Source organism: Lucilia sericata, unplaced genomic scaffold (genome assembly GCF_015586225.1).
Source record: "Lucilia sericata isolate MDLA Ls3-8-SP2 unplaced genomic scaffold, ASM1558622v1 Contig000235F_arrow, whole genome shotgun sequence".
Classification (NCBI taxonomy): Eukaryota; Metazoa; Arthropoda; class Insecta; order Diptera; family Calliphoridae; genus Lucilia; species Lucilia sericata.
In genome coordinates, this window is record NW_023994262.1 from 349,957 (window position 1) to 375,183 (window position 25,227).

A 25,227-nucleotide genomic window follows, 5' to 3' on the forward strand; every position below is an offset into this window, starting at 1 on the left:
CCCCATGTCAAATCATTCCAAGGAAAGGCCGAGGATACATTTGATCGTCACCAGTTTATAATCCCGACAGACTACACAATTGTAATATCCGTATACCACTACATTCATCCTGTATCATATACATTTAACACGAACTCATTTCCAACGCTTAGTCCCACAGTCACTCCTCTGTGGGGTATCTGTTGACTTCGGCAACAGCACCGAACTTATCCCGGAATATAGATTTCACCGATAATCAATCCTTTAACTGACATTCTCTTTCCGCGAATTTGGGTTTAAACCACAGCCACTATATGAATCCCGAAGGAACCTCAACCAACTGACCAGCCAGGACAAAGACCTGCGGGCAACTGTCCACCCGTAGTACCAGATTATGTGGTTCTCTGTTTCGACCCCATGTCAAATCATTCCAAGGAAAGGCCGAGGATACATTTGATCGTCACCAGTTTATAATCCCGACAGACTACACAATTGTAATATCCGTATACCACTACATTCATCCTATATAATATACATTTAACACAAATTCATTTCCAACGCTTAGTCCTACATAGTCAGTCCTCTGTGGGGTATCTGTTGACTTCGGCAACAGCACCGAACTTATCCCGGAATATAGATTTCACCGATAATCAATCCTTTAACTGACATTCTCTTTCCGCGAATTTGGGTTTAAACCACAGCCACTATATGAATCCCGAAAGAACCTCAACCAACTGACCAGCCAGGACAAAGACCTGCCAGCAACTGGCCACCCGTAGTACTAGATTAGGTGGTTCTCTGGTTGTCAAATCATTGCAAGGAAATGCTGAGGATACATTTGATCGTCACCAGTTTATAATCCCGGCAGACTATACCATTTCCAATTATATTTTAGAACTTTCCAACTGAATTCCAGAAATTTCCAATTATAATTCAGAAATTTCTAGTTATATTTCAGAAATGTCTAATTATGTTACAGATATTTCTAGTTATATTTCAGAAATTTCTAATTATATTTCAGAAATCTCTTTTCTTTCTATATTTCATAAGTTTCTAATTATATTGATACACTGTGATGAAGTGTTTATAAGTTTCGCCACAACCGAATATAGAACTCTTACTTGTTTTATTTAAGTTTTAGATTTTAAATTATAGTTTTGCATACTCAAAGTTTTGTTATATAAAAAAAAGTTTAGTTTTCCCTTTTTTTAATTATGTACCCATTTGTACATACAATTTACTTTGTTCCTAAATGTTGTTGGTTCTTTTCAAAAGAAACGTTACATATAAAAATTGAGGTTAGGTTTTGTTTTTTTCTATATAAAATATTGTTTGTTTTTGCTTTAAAGTCCTTGTTGTAGAATAAATTTCTATTTTATAATTTGGAGTGATTTACAACGTAATGTTAAGGTATTTAAGTTTGTAAATATGTGGGTTTATATGTATTTGTTTTAGGTGTGGTTTAACACATTTTATTATATAGTACATATATATATATTTGTTTTTAATATTCTTTTATAAAATTATTCTATAGAAATGGTTTTCTATTTATAAATTTGATTAAAACGTATTTGTAGTACAAATAGTAAAGGTTAAATCGTAACTAAATTTAGTCATTTATATTTCAATAACACTGTTATTAAAGAAAGGTTTTACATTTCTAATAACTTAATAAAGTATACAATGGTCTGTGGTTTAAAAATGTTACTAGAATTCAAGCACAACCATAACTGCTGCATTAAACCAAGTAGTCGAAAAACCTTAGGGAATTTGCTAGAACTTGAGCAACTGCAATGACAATAATAAATGTCAACTGAGGCTATTTTACTCGATGTCAACTACAATCATATAAATAGTAACGAATCAAGTAGTCGGAAGATCTCAGAAAATAAGCCTTAATTGTTTTTGGGGATAACTTGCAATCGGGCAACACTTAGAACCCATTTCAGTTAAATTTAGAGACAAAGATGTCGAACTGCTTTACTTGAACAGTGGGCCTTATTTCAGGGTTGGTCTTTTTCACCTACAGAGTGAGCTTCTTTGACGACTCACCAACGCCCCTGCCGATCCATATACAAGCATTTTGCTCAAGTACTCGAGCTATCTAATCTCTTACCATTGTTGACCCGTTGCCTAACTTCCGATATGCAAAAACCTAACTTCCGTTTACAACCATGCTGATGAGATTGCCTCTGTTGAGTGGGCAACAGCACCTAGGGACGTATCCGTTAGACCGAAACGCGAATCCATTAAATAAGTCGAGGACTTTGTTCTCTTTAAACTCACAGAGAACCACAGTGTGTTAAATCTGGTATGAATAGAGTTTTCCCTGAACATAGCTGGACAAGGAGGGAAAATTCAATGGCATCACTTCTATAAGATACCATTCAACCCAGCACACTTCTGATTCATTCGACACACCCACAAAAAACAACATCCGACACACTCACTCTAGGTTTACGGGCGGGTAAGATCCGTATACTCCTACATTCATTGTGTATCACTTAACACCAACTCATTTCCAACCCTTAGTCTCACAGTCACTCCACTGTGGGGTATCTGTTGACTTCGGTACCGAACTTATCCCGAATTATAGATTCTTTTACCGCTAATTTGGGTTTAAACCACAGCCACTCCACAGGGACCTCACCAATAACCGGGGCAAGACAAAGTCCAAAACTCTGGCCTACGGGTTACCGGTTCCTGTGGTACTAGATTATGTGGTTCTCTGGTTCCACCCCATGTTAAATCATTCGAAGCAAAGAACGAGTATACATTTGATCATCACCCGTTTATAGTCCCGGCAGACTAGAGGTACTGGTAGCACCTCTTTTTCGCGGGATTACAATCACAGCAAGATAAGTTCTATCATCAAGGTAACTTGCTCCCAGGACTGAGAGACACAAGAGCAAGATATCTGCCTTAAAAACTTACGAGCAGGTCGATCGATTAATATAGCAACTAGATTTGAAACTTTACTATAACCTTTAAGATATCTTTGTTTATCTATATATCTAAACTAAATTTAAAAAATTTTATACTAATTTCTTCAAAATTTTAATTTATTTACAGTTTCATCAAACAATACGAACGTACCTGAATGATCGTGTTTGGGAATTTAAATTTTATGTTTCAAAAGATTGGCCCGAAAAACCAATACTGTTACACTTTCCAGGATGCACGCTAACGGTAAAACTAAACAAATTTCTTATAAATCACATAAATATATATATATTCTATTTTTTTAATCCCTTTAGCCCAACAACAATATATACCAAAGCTTTGGCATATTCTGCCCATCCGAACAAATCGAACATGTGGATCTAATGCGTACCGAAGACATACTGATCGATTGGCAACAACCATTGTACCTGAATTTTACGCACATTGCTATTATGAATCGCCTGGATGATTTTTACAAAGAAATGGGCATCATGGAACGGCTTGAGGGTGATATTTATGTGTGTAATAAATTAAATACGGATTTGGAATTCGATGAATTACCCGATAATGCGTACATGCGCCAATTGACCGTGGATGATGTTAAACATATTCACGATTTATATCCGGCCAATGAGATTGAATGTGTCGATGTATTCGAGATACTGGTTAAAGTGCTGCCCGGTTTGGGTATATTTCGAAAAGATACAAATGAATTGGCCGCATGGATGGTACATTCATATTATGGTGCAATGTTTTCAATGCAAACACGTCCAGATTATAGACGATTAGGGTGAGTGTGTGAGAGGAAATTTTGGGTTAATTTTCTTTTATTTTATGTGAACTTTTTGGTATTACAGTTATGGCATACGCTTAGCTATTGCTTTGACTAATAAAGTTATCGAACGCGGCTACAAACCATTCGTTGTGATACGTCCACAAAATGATGCTTCTCGTAATCTCTATACTAAATTAGGTTTCGAAAAAGCTTACGAAACATGCCGAGTCAAAATGACACCACATCCTATTAAAACAAACGGTGCCCCTGAGCCCTCGGCTCCCGAACTAGACGCCGCTGCTGATTTAGAAGCCAACAAAGAGAATCAACCCATTGATGAGGGCATCGAGGATATGCTAGCTGAAAAGTGTGATATTAAAGCTGATGATGATGATGATGCTGCAGCAGCTGCCCGGGGTCAAGATAAAAAGGCCACTACAGCTGATGAAGGTATAGGTGATGATAAATAGATGATAGTTAGTTGTAGTTTTTTTAAAACCGTAGACCGGAAGTAAAAAAAATGAGAGACACAGCCAGGAGAATAAAACTTTTGAACATTTTTAATAAAAAAAAAGAATCTTAAACAAAAAGTAGTGATGAATAGTTGAAAAAATAAAATTAAAAAGATAAACAAATAAATTATTATATAAAAACAACAAAAACAAAACTATACATATATATTATATATAAATGAAATGCTCTATTAAGTTTATTATATAAAGAAAACAAATGGAAGAAATAAATATATATTAAAAACATAAGAAAAACCAAACAAACAAGAAAAAAAAACATAAAAATTACTTCTAAAAGAGAAATGATAAAAGGATTTTACTGGCATAGAAACGACTTTTTGATTACAGATTTTTTCGCTTGAAAACTCTGCTTTTACTTCAAGATAATATTAAACAAAAACAAACAAAGAAAAAAACTCTCCCTTTAATAAAACTAAGAAAATATAAAAATATATTTTTTTACAATTTTATTTCAGTTTTTGAAAGTATTTAAAAGTCCCCCAAATAAAATTTTTCTTAAAAGCAGCTATTGAAATCAGTGTAATTTAGTTTCTTTACATTTCCTTAAAGGAATCTAGTCCTATGTTCTGAAAAAAACAAAAACTTATAAAATTGCTGTTAGTTTTTAAAGTTGTTCATAACGATTACACTCCTTTCAATAACTGCTCATTACACAAATGGCAAACTAACAATTAAAAACAATTCTTTCCATATTAGGTTTTTTTTAAACAATTTAAGCTAAAACAATAAAACATTTAAAAAGCATATATTTAATAATTATTAATTCTACGTTTTAGTATAACAAACACTTCTCTTAAAACCAAACACTCTCATTAAGTTAACATACTTTTAAAGGCATGCTGTAAGAAAACTATTACTAGTAAAAGAAAGAAATTATCATCATCTAATACCGCCAGACATTTCATTAGCTAAAACTAAAAAAAAAAACTTTTATTTTTAAAAATTAGACACATTTCCAAATATTTTTAATTATTTAATTATAAAAAAACCTATAAATTTGATATAAAAATGAAAACCAAAAGTTATAACATTAATCTTAGTTTTCCTAAACAACTTTTGTCTAACCTTTAATTTAATAACTATTTTTAAATTATATAAAAAAAAAACCTTATACTTATAAGAGACATTTAAAATGTCTTTGTAGGATTCTTTTTTATAACAATTTGAAGCTTTTTGCCCAAATACTATTTATATTATTATAAAAACAAATTATTATTATTATTATTATTAAATTTACCTTTATATTTACACACACACAAATGTCAACCACAAACACAACAAACCAGTTAAACTTAAAAAACAAAATTCTTTAAAAGAAAAGAACTACCAAAAAACAACAAATAATTAACTTTTTTTATTAATATTTAAAGTCTTCTTCTGCTTTAAGTTTAAGCGATGAAAAAAAAAACTCAAATATTTTATTAAAACCAAAAAAAAAAAAAATATTTAACAAACACACCAAAAACAAAATATTAAAAAAAAAACAAAATGTTTAAACAAACACACTTCTTTGAAAAAAACAAAAATAATAATAAAATGAAAAATGAACAAGAAAAACAAATATACGCAAAAATCAAAAGAAAGCTGAATTAAATGATTTAAAAAAATCTAAAAAAAAGAAACCTCTTAAAACAAACTATGTATCCAAGAACTAAACAAAAAAAAAATGAAAATATTACAAGAAAAATAAAATATTAAAAATGTAAAAGAAAAAAACAAAAAACATTGGTAACAAGAACATAATTGGTTTATAAGATTTCTAGAGTTTTATTTTTTTGTTTATTTATAACGAAAGGTAAGCAAAGTTATCATCTATATTAGCTAAATTCTGTTATGACATTTATTTAAAGAACAAGAACTTGACAAAAAAAAAATACCGGATGAAAAAGTACCAGAAAACCCCGTTTTATAGATTTTCATTCAATCAGGACGATGTATGTTTAATTATATGTTTTTAGGTTTAATATTGAAAAATATTCAAAAAGTAGCAGTTTCGTTCTTCAACTGCTACTTTACTTTTATAAATTTTCATTCAGCCAGTATACTGCGTGTTAAATTTTGCATTTCTACCCAGCAAAAAAATTTTGCAGTAGTGCAAAGTAAATGTAAGTTTCATGATTAATAACAGTGCTAATACAACTCATTCTAAATGCCTTCCTTAGTTCAACCCTTTCCGCAGTTAAAAAATTCCTTTAAAACTTCAAAAATTAATTCAGATTGTTAATTTAATCAAATGAAATATTTTGATTATTAATAATATTTTATATATTTTCTCATATTTGTTATCATATTTTCCTTAAAAATATTTAAAATTTCTTCCAAAAATATATACAAAACAAATATGTAGCTTGATCCAATGAAACATCGTTTTCGAATCATCGAATTTGCATTGGTTCGATTATTCGAAATTCTCGCATAAACACATGATCTCCAATGGACACGCTAATGTTAAAATCAATGCATGTTTCACCTAAATCGAACCACTTCGTCATCACTTGCACCTAAACAACATCTTTGTCATGTAACTTTTTGCTGGGTAGATACGATATCACAAAAGTACCAAAACAGTCATTAATAGGTTTTCATTTCCTACAGATTTTCATTAACTCAGGATTTGGAATGTTTAACACTGAACACTAAGAAGTGAAACGCTGTCATTTTTCTACAACAATAACGTTACGCTCTTCTCACAGACGAGTTTTATTTTAATGTTTAATTTAATGTTTTAATGTTCAATATTATAGAACATTCAAATAGTACCTTCTAAATAACGAAAAGTACCAAATTGTCATTTTTAAAGGTTCTCATTGATTTCTGAACTAGAATATATATACTATAGACTAGACTATGGACTAGACTATAGACTAGACTATGGACTAGACTATTGACTAGACTATAGAATAGACTATAGATTAGACTATAGACTAGACTATATAGATTAGACTATAGACTAGACTATATAGATAATAGACTAGACTATAGACTAGACTATAGACTAGACTATAGACTAGACTATAGACTAGTCTATAGTCTAGACTATAGACTAGACTATAGACTAGACTATAGACTAGACTATAGACTAGACTATAGACTAGACTATAGACTAGACTATAGACTAGACTATAGACTAGACTATAGACTAGACTATAGACTAGACTATAGACTAGACTATAGACTAGACTATAGACTAGACTATAGACTGGACTATAGACTGGACTATAGACTAGACTATAGACTAGACTATAGACTAGACTATAGACTAGACTATAGACTGGACTATAGACTAGGCTATAGACTAGACTATAGACAAGACTATAGACTTAGTATAGACTATAGACTTAGACTATAGACTAGACTATAGACTAGACTATAGACTTAGACTATAGACTAGACTATAGACTTAGACTATAGACTAGACTATAGACTAGACTATAGACTAGAATATAGACTTAGACTATAGACTAGACTATAGACTAGACTATAGACTAGACTATAGACTAGACTAGACTATAGACTATACTATAGACTAGACTATAGACTAGACTATAGACTAGACTATAGACTAGACTATAGACTAGACTATAGACTAGACTATAGACTAGACTATAGACTAGACTATAGACTAGACTATAGACTAGACTATAGACTAGACTAGACTAGACTAGACTAGACTATAGACTAGACTATAGACTAGACTATAGACTAGACTATAGACTAGACTATAGACTAGACTATAGACTAGACTATAGACTAGACTATAGACTAGACTATAGACTAGACTATAGACTAGACTATAGACTAGCTATAGACTAGACTATAGACTAGACTAAGACTAGACTATAGACTAGACTATAGACTAGACTATAGACTAGACTATAGACTAGACTATAGACTAGACTATAGACTAGACTATAGACTAGACTATAGACTAGACTATAGACTAGACGATAGACTAGACTATAGACTAACTAAGACTAGACTATAGACTAGACTATAGACTAGACTATAGACTAGACTATAGACTAGACTATAGACTAGACTATAGACTAGACTATAGACTAGACTATAGACTAGACTATAGACCTAGACTAGACTAGACTAGACTAGACTATAGACTAGACTATAGACTAGACTAGACTATAGACTAGACTAGACTATAGACTAGACTATAGACTAGACTATAGACTAGACTATAGACTAGACTATAGACTAGACTATAGACTAGACTATAGACTAGACTATAGACTATACTATAGACTAGACTATAGACTATACTATAGACTAGACTATAGACTAGACTATAGACTAGACTATAGACTTAGTCTATAGACTAGACTTTAGACTAAAATATTGACTAGACTATAGACTAGACAATTTTAAATGGCAAAATTGGTCCAAGCTTATCTGACAGAATTGTTGAAGTTTGGATCTGGAAGATATCAGGGGTCTTCAGAAAATTGATTTCAGCAAATATTCAGACGGACATAGCTCAATAGATACCGCTGTCTAAAAAAAAAGGACACGAAATATATTTTATAGAGTCGAAAAAATTCAACTCCGTTATTAATATATATAACGTAAAGGGTATAAATTTTGGTCAACAATGTTAAACAAACAACAAAGCCTGACAATGTTAAGACGAAGTAAAGCAAATACAACAACACAAATTATTTTGCAAATAGTTTTATAGAAGTTTATTTTAGAAAAATACGACAATAACTGCACATATTTATGGAAAAATAATAATAATAATACATAAGACATTTAGAAAGACAATGTTGAAAAAAATAATAATAATAAGAGTAACTTAGAACTAAAGTTAACTGTTTAAGTAAATATTCATATCTAAAAAAAAAAAACATTTATAAATTTTAAATCTTTTTACACCAACAAATATTGCGTACAATTTTAAAGCTGTTTCGAATCCATTTTACTTTTCAACTCATCAGCCACATATTGCCAATATTTACGTCTGATAACATCATGTTTTTTCGACATATCATCACATAGATTATATACCTTACGTGACAATGTTTCCTTTTCCTCCATTTGACAGCTCTTTAAACATTTCTCCATGTAGGCATCAATTAGAAATGCCAATAGATAAGGTGACCGGGAATTACTATTATAAAGCTCCTCACAAAATGCAATAACTTCAGGAAAATGATTTAGAGAACCACTTTCACTTTGCCGTAAAAGACCCTTAAGATAATTCCATGCACTTTCATTATTCTTAACAATACGTATACGATTCATAGTGTACTGCAGTTCACTCTGTATTCTATCGGCTGTAAAGCCAAAGTGTTTAAGTACAAAGAAACGTTGATTCCAGGCGGAATTATTGCGAATATCTTCGGATATAAGACGATCGACAAAGGCTAACTCATCGTCGTATAGGCTGGAAGAGTAATTTGATTTTTTATATTTTTCGTTTTTTTTTTTTTTTTTTTTTTTTTTGTGAAATGATGTATGAATTTGTGATATTTTTTGTAGGTCCATGTCCATGGGAATGTTGATTGATGTTTGTGAAATTTTTTATTATTATGTCTTTAGGCATTTCAAACATTTTTAACAAATTGAGAGTAATAGTTTTCAATTGTTTCCAATTCGGTTAGCAAGTAATCGACAAAAGAGACGAGTCTATCACTTTACAAATTTTGAATTTAAACACGACTCTTGAGATTATCTGTCCAAAAGCTGTTCGAAAAACTTTACTAATGTTACTGCAGGACATATAACGAAAATATGCAAAACTATACTAAATATAAACTTGCCCTTAAATTTTTATTAAGCCTGAATTAATCTTCTTTTGCTATTAAACACTTAATTAATAACAAAAATATATTTCTGGTCAGAAATAGAAGTGATTACCGATATTTTATAGGGAATAACATAACATGAGGAGGTATACGATTAAACGGATTAAGACTTAAAACTACTGATCATGCGAAGTACCTCGAAGTGATCATTGACAATTAACTATGCTCATGATCATTGACAAATAACTATGCTCTTAAAGGTATAGATAGCTATAATATATCTATACTTTTAAGAGAGAGTTTAACACCAACTAGGGGAGCTAACTCATAAGGTTAAATAATGGGCTGTTATAAAGCACATATGCTGTTATAGTATAGTGGCAGACTATGGAAAGCTCTTCTCAATGTGCATCCATTAAACTCACCCTAAGGAACATTGCAATACTCATTATTGGAGCAAAGAACTGGTAAGCATCTGACCTGGTGGCAATTCAATCAACCTTATTTCTAATTGGCTACTCTTTATACATAAAAACCTAACATTAATCAGAAGATTTTGCATTAAATTTCATCCATAACAAACATTTTATAAAAAATGTGCCTTTAACTAGTCATGGTTGCAATAAATTATTCAAATTCCGCTTCTTATCTCACGTAGATATCTTTAAGTTCTTAATCTGTCATATTTAAATTTTCAAGTTTTAATTTACGAAATGCTTTTAATGCGACTACTTTAGTCAAGTGAGTCACTATCAGTTATCATGATTGTCATTGTAAATAATTTTGTTGTTAAATAAACTACTTACTTGTATGTTTTTATGGCCCATTGTCGATGCTGCCAGGCATGATAATTTTTAGCATCCGTACGTAAAGCCATTTCGGTTAAATCCAATTCTTTCGAAGGATCATTCATCATTTCAACAATAACACGACGATGATGCCAAACCTGATAGTTTTTGGCATTTTCCGTAATAACATCTTCGATATAGTTAAGTTCCTCATTCAAGTCACTGCCCAGAGCACGCAAGATATCACGACGATATTGCCATACAGTATAATTAGCCGGGTTTAAACGCAAAGCATCGGTGGTTAAATCCAAAGCTCGTGCCGACTTTTCCTGACGCGCCAATATGGCACGAAAATAGTCAAAGACCTCACGAACTGTAGTAAAGCAAAGGACAAAGGCGGCAAAGTTGTTAATGCCAAACTAATGAAAGAAATGTAAAGAAATTACTTACATTTAGCACTATATGCTATAGCCACCACTGGATTTTCTCCATCATCTTGGGCTATAGGCGTAATATCGGCCCATTCATTACGCTGGCTGTAGGGTATCCACTCAGCAGCCCATTCTTCATCAGAACTATCACTCATTGTGCTGGTGGTGTTTTGTGTTAGCGTTTTTGTGTATATTTCAATACTTTCAATTGAATCTTTTTTATGTTACCTTTTACTTTATTAAGTTTTACAACAACGCACGTCTTTTAATGTTGTATTAACTTTAAAATATAAAAATATTAATTACTTTCACTGAATTTGCTACAATTCTGCGGCCAGAGCCCTGCGCCGACAAATATTAACGGCGGCGGCGACTGACACTAAATATGTCGGCGGCGGGTTAAAATCGACTGTAAGCCGGCTAAGTTTTCACCTACGTTTAGTTTTTAAATTTTCAACGATTTTAAATAAAAACGGAATCCGAGAGATCAGAAAGTGGGATTTTGGAAGCAAATATATTGTTTATAACAACAAAACAGAGCAAACTCCAAAGTTGTGTGAGAAATTATGCAGGGATGAATACAAAATTCTTAAAAATTAAAAACAAATTCTTTCTCCAAGTTTTACGAGGATCTGCCGATATTTAACCCTATCCTCCATATAAAACGTAAAAACAAAGATATTTTATTTGTTTATTTACTAGCTATACCCAGTATGCTGTGCTACCCTAAAAGCAATATAAATAAGAAACCCACTTAACGATTTTGATGATTCTAACTACAATGGTTTTCCAGATATACAATTTGTTACATATGGGAGATTCCACGCAAATTATTGCAATTTCTCTAAATGTTCTTCAGTAAAATTTGAAGATTCTAGCTCTAATAGTTTCTCAGATATACGAATTTTTCTATTTAATTCATATGGGAGCTCCAAGCCCCCCAGATGAAAGTCCGCCCTTTTTTCTCCGAAATGTTCAGATGAATATTAAAGTTCTTCGTGCAAAATTTGAAGAATTTAGTTCTATTAGTTTCCCAGATAAACGAATTTTTGTCTTTAATTCATATGGTAGGTTCCGCTCCCCTCATTGGTAGTCCCCCAATTTATTACCCAAAATGTTTACATGGATGTTAAAGTTCTTCCAGAACAACATCATTTAAAGGGATCACAAAGAGATTGAAAAATATTCCAAAAGTTTCACTTTGAAAACATTATTAGAGTGTATGAAAACTCGCAACTCTAAAGGCAGACTATTCTTATTTTAGCGGTAATTTCTTTATGATTAAAATAAGTAAGGAGTAAGAGTTATAATCGGCAAATCATTTGTCTTAAAAAAGCAAATTTCGGAAGTGGTCTTTTCACTGACCAGCTGACTCATACAGAGCTGTGTTGAGTTTGTTCATTTCAATAGTTAAGGCTGCCAGATGTCAATAAAAATTTATGTTAATATAATATTTGGCGGTTTATTTTTGAAAAGTATATAGGGGTTAATTTTTAAAACGTTAATAACAGCAAATTAACTTTGGTATGAAAAAAGAAGCCCGATCTGTGAATTTTGAATTCATGGCAATTATTTTCCTGAGTTTTATATGGAGTTTTTTTACAAAAGATATTGTTTACAATAAATATACTGATTAGAAATGTAAAATTCAGAGCTTTTAAAGGTATTAAAGGGAGCTAAAATCTTTTCGTTCTTGGGTCAAAAGAGGAGTATTGCCAAATTGTATCAAATGATCTTCAAAATTGCCACCAGTAGTTTGATTACACATCTTACATGTGTTGACAGACAAATATAGGGACACAACTTAATTATTCGGAGCCGATTGTGGTGTACTTTAAGGTGGGTGTAAGACCGATATTTCTATTCAATGACAACTCATATTTCTAAATGAAAGTCGAAATTTTATAGAAACAGTTAATCTTATTGCAAATAGACAAATCGTTGTCATTTGGTTGACACAATTAAATTTATAATTAAATTTATGGACAAAAAATAAATCCTCCACCCGATTTATAATTAACTCTAAAAATGATGAATGAATATGCGACATAAAACGTTAGAAAATTAATAGATTTCTATCATAAAAAACTAAGTTTATTAAACCTGTTCTTAAAAAGAATTTTCCGCATGGATTTGCATTGGTCTTAAATTGTTAATAAACCTATTTTTTAAGGGCTGATCTAATGTTCTTACATATATTTAAAACACATGTGTACCTGTGTAAGTGTAAAAATAAGGTGTAAACATTCTATAAGTGGTTAAGCAATCACCAAGGATACTACACAAATATATAACAATATAAAATCAAGTGCAACACCACTAAAACATACATAAATTTATTATGTCCATACTCTATTAAACATTTGCCTCAAGACTAGACTAACTTGTAAAACTTAGTTTAGGGAAAAACGTATTTTAATATTTAAATCATCTTTTATCGAATTAGCTTTAAAACCCCAAATTTTGTTTACAAAACATTTAAAAATATACAATAAATTAAACTTTTTAAAGAATTTCAGAAGAATAAAAGAACTAAGTTAGAACACTTTAAAAATAATTAAACGTTATGAACATTTGTAGATAACTAATATAATTAAGAGAAGAAACAGGGAAAATTATTTTTCATACACCGGTCAATAATAAAATTTACACGAACAACAAAAATGAGAGTGAAATTTTTACAAACAAAATAAATTTCATTATCATTTTATATGTCGATTTGTGGTTACAAAGTGTTTATTTTTATATATTAGGATGGTGTATTAGAAAGCAGCAGGACATCTTTAAAGCAAAACTAAAAATTTATAAAAATTCTAACATCTGTTACACTGTGTTGACTAATGTTTATTTATTGTGCAGTCAGTTCTATAGTATTGACTACAGTCTTGTCTACAGTTTTGACCTTAACCGTAGCATTTACTATTATCTGATGTTTTGTATTGCCTATAGTTTTGATTATAGTATGGTCAATAGGATTGACTATAGTTTGGTCTATGGCCTTGTCTAAAGTGCCGACTTTAATCTGGTCTATAGTCTTGACCATTGTCTGGTATTTAGTCTTGACTATAGTCTAGTATTTATATAGTAGTAGACCAGGCGATAGTCATGCCTGGTCTGTAGTCTTGACTATAGTCTAGTATATTTATACCCTACACCACTTTAGTGGGGAGGGTATATTGGATTTGTGCTGATGTTTGTAACATACAAAAATATTCGTCCTAGACCCACCTTAAAGTATACCAATCGGCTTAGAATCGTTTTCTGAATATTGAAGATAAATGCTTTATTATGAAAAATAAATCATATTTAATATTCATAACTGGTGTAGGGTATCATATGGTCGGCCACGCCCGACTATACTTTCTTACTTGTATATAGTCTTGAATATAATCAGTTCCATGATCTTGACTATAGTCTGTATAGTCTTAAAAGTCTAGCATGTAGTCTTAACTATAGTATAGTATTGGCTATAGTCTGGTTTATGGTCTTGACTATAACCCGGTCTGTAGTCCTGACCATTCTTAACCATAATATTGAGCATAGTCTGGCCTACAGTGATTATAGTCCTGATTATAGTTTACTCTATAGTCTTGATTATACCCTTGACTGAAATCTGATCTAAAAATTAATCTGGTTTATAGTTTGATATATAGTTTTAATGATTATCTGGTCTATAGTTTTGTCTTAAGTCTTGTTTATTTTAATATTCTTTCTTAATTTCACCAAATTCATAGTATTTTTTCACTAAAACATTCATATCACCCTAATATATATTATACTCACATGTGCTACATGCAATTGTCTGTCATCGTAAGGATTTCTAACCGGACATCAATAATAGTTAGCAACTAACAATACAACAACAATAAGGAATTATAACAATAAATGCTCATGTGTAAACACAATTATCCTTTCAATAAGTTGTGTGGTCACTCCGTCTAATAGTAACATTAAAGTACCCTTTAATATATTAAAACAATTTCCGTTACAATTCTATTTTTCTATTCTATTTCCAAAACACAGTAGTATATAGAAATTCAGTTATATTTTAGAACTCGCTGTAATAAAATCGTCGGAAACGGAGTGAAAACAAAAAAAAAAAAAGAAATTATTTTATTAACTTATTATTATATATTTTTTTTTTCTAATAATTACTCCATGTTGAAGGTCATTTGAAAAAAGACCATGATTTTGCCTTATTTTAATATTTTCAAAATTATATTTTTTATAATTTTGGGAATTTCGATAAAAGATAAAATCGTGAGGGGACAGACAAGTCAAAATATTAATGTTTGTAAGTAAAATGGTAATTTTAAGAATTTGATAAATTACATTATATATGTATTTTTAATAAAAATTATATTCTGAAATAGCTAAAATCGAAGAACTTTCATATACATATATTATATCGTTATATATACAAAATAAAAAGTTAACTTAAATTCTATAATTAATTGGATTAATCTGGTGAAGAGGGTGTGAGGTTTGACTAACTAAATCAGGTTTTTTTCGTAGACTTGACATTTAATTATAATAAAGTTTTTATTAAATATTTATCCACAAACAAATTATCAGTTTGAAAATCTTAATAATTAATTATACACTTAATTCTGATAATCGATAATGACGACACTTTTTCCTAATGTTCAAAGTCCATTCAGGCAACATTTTTTGGAATAGCAGAATTTTTTATTTTATCCTTACATCTGGAATAATTGTTTTATTTTTTTTTTAGAATTCCAACAAAATATCGTTATCCTTTAATTGGAAAATGGGAATTGAATTCAGTGTTCGATAACGATTTGTAAAAAATAAAACATTGAAAATAAAAAATATACGAATTCCACTAACAAAATTATTTGAGTGTAATATAACTATGGAATACGTTCTCTATGTAAATATTAGCATTTTATCCTGCATATACATTTTAATACATATATTATATTAAATTAATTAGTATTTATTTTTTAAATTGACTTATAAAACCATCATGATTCTTTATTCCAGCCAACAATTTATGATGTATAAATAATTTATTGGAAATTATATGTTTTTTAAATACTTTTATTTTAAATGTAAAAAGTTATACGAAAACACTTTAACATAACTATAGTCTAGTCAGGACCATTTCCAGAACACTTTTCTCAGCTATAGTCTGTCTATTTTCTTGACTATAATATTGGTAATTGTCTTGTATACCTCCTTAACTATAGTCTAATCTATAGTATTGACTATACTCTGGTCTATAGTCTTACCTATTGTCTTGTCTATAGTCTTCATTATTGTCCGGTTTATAATCTTACCTATAGTCTGGTCTATACTGGTCCTAACTATAGTCTGATCTTGTATAGTCTATGATCTTGTATTTAGTCTTGCCTATCATCTGGTCTATTTTATGTGATATATAGTCTTTCTTATAGTCTGGTATATAATCTTGCCAATAGTCTGGTCTACAGTCTTGACTAAAGTCTGGTCTATAGTCTTTTCTATAGGCTGGTCTATAGTCTAGCCTATCATCTGGTCTATAGTGTTGCCCATAGCTTGATCTATAATCATGACTAAAGTCTGGTCTATAGTCTGGTCTTTAGTCTCGTTTATAGTCTAGTCTATAGTCTTACATATAGTCTTGAGTACAGTCTTGACTATAGTCTGGTATATAGTCTGGTCTTTAGACTGGTCTTTAGTTTGGTCTATAGTCGTTCCTTAATAGCCTATCATCTGGTCTATAGTTTTGCCCATAGCTTGGTCTATAATCATGACTAAAGTCTGGTCTATAGTCATTACTAAAGTCTGGTCTATAGTCTTTCCTATAGTCTGGTCTATAGTCTAGCCTATCATCTGGTCTATAGTCTTGCCTATAGCTTGGTCTATAATTTTGTAAAACCCACTTTAATTAACTTCTAAAATCAATTGAAATTAAATTTCTCCCCTTTAGTATTTATCAACGAATTAGACAACGATCCAGCCACTAAAGCTATAGAAACGGTACAAACGTATTTAAAGAAAAACTCCAACTATGGATTGTCGGTGCAAATCGATAAAATCGAAGCAAATAAAACGGATGCTAAAGCACTTTTGGAATCGAGTAAGTGTACACACTAATATTTAAATACGAGGAAAATTTAGAAACTATTATTTCTTTGATTCTCACCAGTTTGCACCAAATATGCCCAAAGCATTGAGAATAAACAACCGCCACATGTTGTATTCGATACTACAAAATCAGGAATAGCATCGGAAACGGTTAAATCATTTACTCAAGCTCTCGGTTTGCCTACGGTAAGTGCCTCCTATGGTCAAGAGGGTGATTTAAGACAATGGCGTGACATGGAGGAAAGTAAACAAAAATATCTATTACAAGTTATGCCACCGGCTGATATAATACCGGAAGTGGTAAGGAGTATCGTGCGTAAAATGAATATTACCAATGCAGCCATTTTATATGATGATACTTTTGTTATGGACCACAAATACAAGTCATTATTGCAAAATATACAAACTCGTCATGTTATAACGGCAGTGGCGGAAGGTGAAAGGGCACGAGCCGATCAAATTGAGAGATTAAGAAATTTAGATATTAATAATTTCTTTATATTGGGTAGTCTTAAAACGATTGGTCAGGTGTTGGGTGAGTTTTTTTGGATTTAATTACAAAGTTGTATTAAAATTGTTTTATTTTATATATTGTAGAATCGGTTAAACCGGCCTTTTTCGAGCGTAATTTTGCTTGGCATGCTATAACCCAAAATGAGGGTGAAGTTTCGAGTAAACGTGATAATGCTACCATTATGTTTTTAAAACCGGTAGTTTATCCTCAAAATCGTGAACGTTTGGGTCTACTGCGTACCACCTACAATTTAAATGAGGAACCACAGATTATGTCGGTTTTCTATTTCGATTTGGCCTTGAGAACATTTTTGGCAATCAAGTATGGTTTTAATGTTTTCTAAAACATTTGAATTGTTATATTGTTTTTTTAAATTTTCAGAGAAATGTTACAATCAGGCGCCTGGACTGCAAATATGGAATATTTGGGCTGTGATGATTTTCAAGGTGGCAATACACCGGAAAGAAATATTGATTTAAAACAATATTTTATACAAGTACTTAAAAGATTTATTAATATATTATATGATGTGTGTATTCTCATTAAAATATTTCATAGGTTCAAGAGCCCACTTCTTATGGTGATTTTGAATTAGTTACTCAACCGGGTAAAACCTTTAATGGTTACAGTTATTCTAAATTTGAAATGGATATTAATGTTATACAAATACGTGGTGGAAATTCGGTTAATAGTAAATCAATTGGTACTTGGACTGCTGGTTTAGAATCTTCGCTGACCGTTAAAGATGAAGAGGCTATGAAAAATCTTACGGCCGATACGGTTTATAGAATTTTTACAGTGGTGGTAAGTTTAAAGAATGAGAGTATTTGAATTTTTATTACATTCTAGTCCATAGTCTTGACTATAGTCCAGTTTATAGTCTATACTATAGTCTGGCTAATAGTCTTGACTACAATATGCTCTATAGCCTTGACTACTTAACTACATTTTGCTCTCTAATCTTGATTATAATCTTCACCTCTAGTCTTAACAATAATCTGAACTATAGTCTGGACTACAGGCTGCTCTATAGTCTGGCCTAGATTCTGCACTATTGTTTGCTTTATAGTCTCGTCTAGAGTTTTAACTAAGTATTGTCTTCGCTATAATCTGGACTATGGTCTTGCCTAATGTTTGATCTAGAATTTTGAATATTGTCAACTCTATAACAGGGTCTAGAGTTATGACTATTGTCTACTCTATAGTATTAACTGTAGTCTGATATTTAGTATTGACTATTGCCTGGTCTAGAGTCTGCCCTATAGTCTGGACAAAATTCTTTTATTTACAAAATTCGTAATATAACTTCCTCTTTTTCTGTAGCAAGCACCCTTCATAATGAGAGATGAAACGGCTCCTAAAGGCTATAAAGGTTATTGCATCGATTTGATAAATGAAATTGCCGAAATTGTACATTTCGATTATACAATACAAGAAGTCGAGGATGGTAAATTCGGCAACATGGACGAGAAGGGCGAATGGAATGGCATTGTCAAGAAATTAATCGATAAACATGCTGACATAGGTTTGGGTTCAATGTCGGTAATGGCCGAACGAGAAATTGTTATTGATTTCACCGTACCCTACTACGATTTGGTCGGCATAACCATAATGATGCAAAGACCCAGTACGCCCAGTTCATTGTTTAAATTTTTAACTGTGCTGGAAACAAATGTATGGTTGTGTATATTGGCTGCGTATTTCTTTACCAGTTTTCTAATGTGGGTATTTGATCGTTGGAGTCCCTATAGTTATCAGAATAATCGTGAGAAATATAAAGATGACGATGAGAAGAGAGAGTTTAATTTAAAGGAATGTTTGTGGTTTTGCATGACTTCCTTAACACCGCAGGGAGGTGGAGAGGCTCCGAAAAATCTATCGGGTCGTTTGGTGGCAGCTACTTGGTGGTTATTTGGGTAAGAATAGAAATTGATCATAAGAAATACATGTATCTTGAATAATTCATTACTTTTGCTCTCAGTTTTATTATTATTGCTTCTTATACTGCCAACTTGGCTGCCTTCTTGACTGTTTCTCGTTTGGACACTCCCGTTGAATCCTTAGACGATTTGGCTAAACAGTATAAGATTTTATATGCTCCCCTTAATGGCTCCTCGGCCATGACATATTTTGAACGCATGGCTAATATCGAACAAATGTTTTATGAAATTTGGAAAGATTTATCTCTAAATGATTCTTTGACTCCTTTGGAAAGATCGAAATTGGCGGTATGGGATTATCCTGTAAGTGATAAGTACACCAAAATGTGGCAAGCAATGCAAGAGGCCCAATTGCCCTCCACACTAGATGAGGCAGTCGCTAGGGTACGTAACTCTACCACCGCTACCGGTTTTGCATTTCTGGGCGATGCCACTGATATACGTTATTTGGTAATGACAAATTGTGATCTACAAGTAGTGGGTGAAGAGTTTTCACGTAAACCTTACGCCATAGCAGTACAACAGGGTTCTCATCTCAAGGATCAGTTTAATAATGCGTAAGTTTTATATGGAAATTTCCCTTAAACTAAGAATGTTTGTATAAACACTCCATTTTTTTTTAGTATATTAACTTTACTCAACAAACGTCAATTGGAAAAACTCAAAGAAAAATGGTGGAAGAATGACGAGGCTCAAGCGAAATGCGACAAACCCGAAGATCAATCAGATGGTATTTCTATTGAAAATATTGGTGGAGTATTCATAGTTATCTTCGTTGGCATTGGCATGGCATGTATTACTTTGGTATTCGAGTACTGGTGGTATAAATATCGTAAAAATCCCCGCATAATCGATGTAGCTGAAGCCAATACCCCGCCCGGCAAAGATGTCAAATTAGCTGAGGGTGTTATTTTGGGACAATCTGGCAAAGACGATAAGGCCAATGTTGCCTTGCGTCCGCGTTTCAATCAATATCCTCAAAATTTCAAACCAAGATTTTAAAGGATTTAAACAGTGTTGTATTAGATTTAATTATGGAACATATGTATAACTGTTTTAGGCACATACAGGTTGCAGGTGCTAGTATTTAGTAGTCCTGTAATAATTTCGGTGTTTATTTTAAAATGCACAAATTTATTTAAATAAAGCATAACTCTTTAACTATATTCAAGTTTTTTCGGATTTTATTTAAGAGTCTACAGCCGATATATGTAAATGACCAAAGATTTTCGATTGGAGCGTTAAGTTTTCTTAAAAAAAATTGATTTTTAATGGATAATAGAAGTGATCACAGATTTTCACTATTTTCTCGATTGGAGCGTTATTTAAGAATCTACAGCCGATTTTAGTTTTCTTATAAAAAAGTTGATTTTTGATGGAAAATAGAAGTGATCACAGATTTTCACTATTTTCTCGATTGGAGCGTTATTTAAGAATCTACAGCCGATTTTAGTTTCCTTATAAAAAAGTTGATTTTTAATGGGATTTACAAGTGATCACAGATTTTCACTATTTTCTCGATTGAAGCGTTATTTAAGAATCTACAGCCGATTTTAGTTTTCTTATAAAAAAAGTTGATTTTTGATGGGATTTAAAAGTGATCACAGATTTTCACTATTTTCTCGATTGGAGCGTTATTTAAGAATCTACAGCCGATTTTAGTTTTCTTATAAAAAAGTTGATTTTTGATGGAACATAGAAGTGATCACAGATTTTCACTATTTTCTCGATTGGAGCGTTATTTAAGAATCTACAGCCGATTTTAGTTTTCTTATAAAAAAGTTGATTTTTGATGGGATTTACAAGTGATCACAGATTTTCACTATTTTCTCGATTGGAGCGTTATTTAAGAATCTACAGCCGATTTTAGTTTTCTTATAAAAAAGATGATTTTTGATGGGATTATAAGTGATCACAGATTTTCACTATTTTCTCGATTGGAGCGTTATTTAAGAATCTACAGCCGATTTTAGTTTTCTTATAAAAATGTCGATTTTTGTTGGGATTTAGAAGTGATCACAGATTTTCACCATTTTCTCGATTGGAGCGTTATTTAAGAATCTACAGCCGATTTTAGTTTTCTTATAAAAAAGTTGATTTTTGATGGAAAATAGAAGTGATCACAGATTTTCACTATTTTCTCGATTGGAGCGTTATTTAAGAATCTACAGCCAATTTTAGTTTTCTTATATAAAAATTGATTTTTGATGGGATATAGAAGTGATCACAGATTTTCACTATTTTCTTGATTGGAGCGTTATTTAAGAATCTACAGCCGATTTTAGTTTTCTTATATAAAAATGGATTTTTGATGGGATATAGAAGTGATCACAGATTTTCACTATTTTCTTGATTGGAGCGTTATTTAAGAATCTACAGCCGATTTTAGTTTTCTTATGGGATATAGATTTTTGATGGGATATAGAAGTGATCACAGATTTTCACTATTTTCTTGATTGGAGCGTTATTTAAGAATCTACAGCCGATTTTAGTTTTCTTATAAAAAAGTTGATTTTTGATGGAAAATAGAAGTGATCACAGATTTTCACTATTTTCTCGATTGGAGCGTTATTTAAGAATCTACAGCCGATTTTAGTTTTCTTATAAAAAAGTTGATTTTTGATGGGATATAGAAGTGATCACAGATTTTCACTATTTTCTTGATTGGGGCGTTATTTAAGAATCTACAGCCGATTTTAGTTTTCTTATAAAAAAGTTGATTTTTGATGGAAAATAGAAGTGATCGCAGATTTTCACTATTTTCTTGATTGGAGCGTTATTTAAGAATCTACAGCCGATTTTAGTTTTCTTATAAAAAAGTTGATTTTTGATGGGATATAGAAGTGATCACAGATTTTCACTATTTTCTTGATTGGAGCGTTATTTAAGAATCTACAGCCGATTTTAGTTTTCTTATAAAAAAGTTGATTTTTGATGGAAAATAGAAGTGATCACAGATTTTCACTATTTTCTTGATTGGAGCGTTATTTAAGAATCTACAGCCGATTTTAGTTTTCTTATAAAAAAGTTGATTTTTGATGGAAAATAGAAGTGATCACAGATTTTCACTATTTTCTCGATTGAAGCGTTATTTAAGAATCTACAGCCGATTTTAGTTTTCTTATAAAAAAGTTGATTTTTGATGGGATATAGAAGTGATCACAGATTTTCACTATTTTCTTGATTGGAGCGTTATTTAAGAATCTGCAGCCGATTTTAGTTTTCTTATAAAAAAGTTGATTTTTGATGGGATTTAGAAGTGATCACAGATTTTCACTATTTTCTCGATTGGGGCGTTATTTAAGAATCTACAGCCGATTTTAGTTTTCATATAAAAAAGTTGATTTTTGATTGAAAATAGAAGTGATCACAGATTTTCACTATTTTCTCGATTGGAGCCTTATTTAAGAATCTACAGCCGATTTTAGTTTTCATTCAGATTTAGTGATCACAGATTTTCACTATTTTCTTGATTGGAGCGTTATTTAAGAATCTACAGCCGATTTTAGTTTTCTTATAAAAAAGTTGATTTTTGATGGAAAATAGAAGTGATCACAGATTTTCACTATTTTCTTGATTGGAGCGTTATTTAAGAATCTACAGCCGATTTTAGTTTTCTTATAAAAAAGTTGATTTTTGATGGAAAATAGAAGTGATCACAGATTTTCACTATTTTCTCGATTGGAGCGTTATTTAAGAATCTACAGCCGATTTTAGTTTTCTTATAAAAAAGTTGATTTTTGATGGGATATAGAAGTGATCACAGATTTTCACTATTTTCTTGATTGGAGCGTTATTTAAGAATCTACAGCCGATTTTAGTTTTCTTATAAAAAAGTTGATTTTTGATGGAAAATAGAAGTGATCACAGATTTTCACTATTTTCTTGATTGGAGCGTTATTTAAGAATCTACAGCCGATTTTAGTTTTCTTATAAAAAAGTTGATTTTTGATGGGATTTAGAAGTGATCACAGATTTTCACTATTTTCTCGATTGGGGCGTTATTTAAGAATCTACAGCCGATTTTAGTTTTCATATAAAAAAGTTGATTTTTGATTGAAAATAGAAGTGATCACAGATTTTCACTATTTTCTCGATTGGAGCCTTATTTAAGAATCTACAGCCGATTTTAGTTTTCAAATAAAAAAGTTGATTTTTGATGGGATATAGAAGTGATCACAGATTTTCACTATTTTCTCGATTGGGGTGTTATTTAAGAATCTACAGCCGATTTTAGTTTTCATATAAAAAAGTTGATTTTTGATTGAAAATAGAAGTGATCACAGATTTTCACTATTTTCTCGATTGGAGCCTTATTTAAGAATCTACAGCCGATTTTAGTTTTCAAATAAAAAAGTTGATTTTTGATGGGATATAGAAGTGATCACAGATTTTCACTATTTTCTCGGTTGGAGCGTTATTTAAGAATCTACAGCCGATTTTAGTTTTCTTATATAAAAATGGATTTTTGATGGGATATAGAAGTGATCACAGATTTTCACTATTTTCTTGATTGGAGCGTTATTTAAGAATCTACAGCCGATTTTAGTTTTCTTATATAAAAGTTGATTTTAGTTTTCTTATATAAAAATGGATTTTTGATGGGATATAGAAGTGATCACAGATTTTCACTATTTTCTCGATTGGAGCGTTATTTAAGAATCTACAGCCGATTTTAGTTTTCTTATAAAAAAAGTTGATTTTTGATGGGATATAGAAAGAAGTGATCACAGATTTTCACTATTTTCTCGATTGAAGCGTTATTTAAGAATCTACAGCCGATTTTAGTTTTCTTATATAAAAATGGATTTTTGATGGGATATAGAAGTGATCACAGATTTTCACTATTTTCTCGATTGGAGCGTTATTTAAGAATCTACAGCCGATTTTAGTTTTCTTATAAAAGTTGATTTTTGATGGAAAATAGAAGTGATCACAGATTTTCACTATTTTCTCGATTGGAGCGTTATTTAAGAATCTACAGCCGATTTTAGTTTTCTTATATAAAAATGGATTTTTGATGGGATATAGAAGTGATCACAGATTTTCACTATTTTCTTGATTGGAGCGTTATTTAAGAATCTACAGCCGATTTTAGTTTTCTTATAAAAAAGTTGATTTTTGATGGGATTTAGAAGTGATCACAGATTTTCACTATTTTCTCGATTGGAGCGTTATTTAAGAATCTACAGCCGATTTTAGTTTTCATATAAAAAAGTTGATTTTTGATTGAAAATAGAAGTGATCACAGATTTTCACTATTTTCTCGATTGGAGCCTTATTTAAGAATCTACAGCCGATTTTAGTTTTCAAATAAAAAAGTTGATTTTTGATGGGATATAGAAGTGATCACAGATTTTCACTATTTTCTCGATTGGGGTGTTATTTAAGAATCTACAGCCGATTTTAGTTTTCATATAAAAAAGTTGATTTTTGATTGAAAATAGAAGTGATCACAGATTTTCACTATTT

The 25,227-nt window shown here is 31.2% G+C and overlaps 3 protein-coding genes across 3 annotated transcripts in view; 2 read left to right on the plus strand and 1 right to left on the minus strand.

The window, feature by feature from the left end:
- The window catches only part of LOC119602502, a 35,609-nt gene extending 30,424 nt beyond the window's left edge, over positions 1-5,185 (plus strand). The window contains exons 3-5 of the mRNA XM_037954067.1: positions 3,052-3,168; positions 3,237-3,712; positions 3,780-5,185. Coding sequence (XP_037809995.1) covers positions 3,052-3,168; positions 3,237-3,712; positions 3,780-4,167 — 981 coding nt within the window. The 3' untranslated portion in view covers positions 4,168-5,185. The remainder of the gene's footprint in view (positions 1-3,051; positions 3,169-3,236; positions 3,713-3,779) is intronic.
- A 3,721-nt stretch (positions 5,186-8,906) lies between these two features.
- LOC119602501 (protein farnesyltransferase/geranylgeranyltransferase type-1 subunit alpha) lies at positions 8,907-11,578 on the minus strand. Its single transcript, XM_037954066.1, has 3 exons — positions 11,228-11,578; positions 10,796-11,150; positions 8,907-9,628 (listed from the first exon to the last, which is right to left on the minus strand). The coding sequence occupies exons 1-3, from the start codon at positions 11,361-11,363 to the stop codon at positions 9,139-9,141; spliced, it is 981 nt and encodes a 326-aa protein (XP_037809994.1). The 5' UTR covers positions 11,364-11,578; the 3' UTR covers positions 8,907-9,138.
- A 3,796-nt stretch (positions 11,579-15,374) lies between these two features.
- LOC119602500 (ionotropic receptor 25a) lies at positions 15,375-20,924 on the plus strand. Its single transcript, XM_037954065.1, has 9 exons — positions 15,375-15,502; positions 17,144-17,293; positions 17,363-17,836; positions 17,899-18,136; positions 18,197-18,311; positions 18,374-18,619; positions 19,139-19,731; positions 19,797-20,312; positions 20,379-20,924. Exons 1-9 carry the CDS (start codon positions 15,394-15,396, stop codon positions 20,755-20,757), a joined length of 2,820 nt encoding a protein of 939 aa, XP_037809993.1. The 5' UTR covers positions 15,375-15,393; the 3' UTR covers positions 20,758-20,924.
- Positions 20,925-25,227: the final 4,303 nt, after the last annotated feature.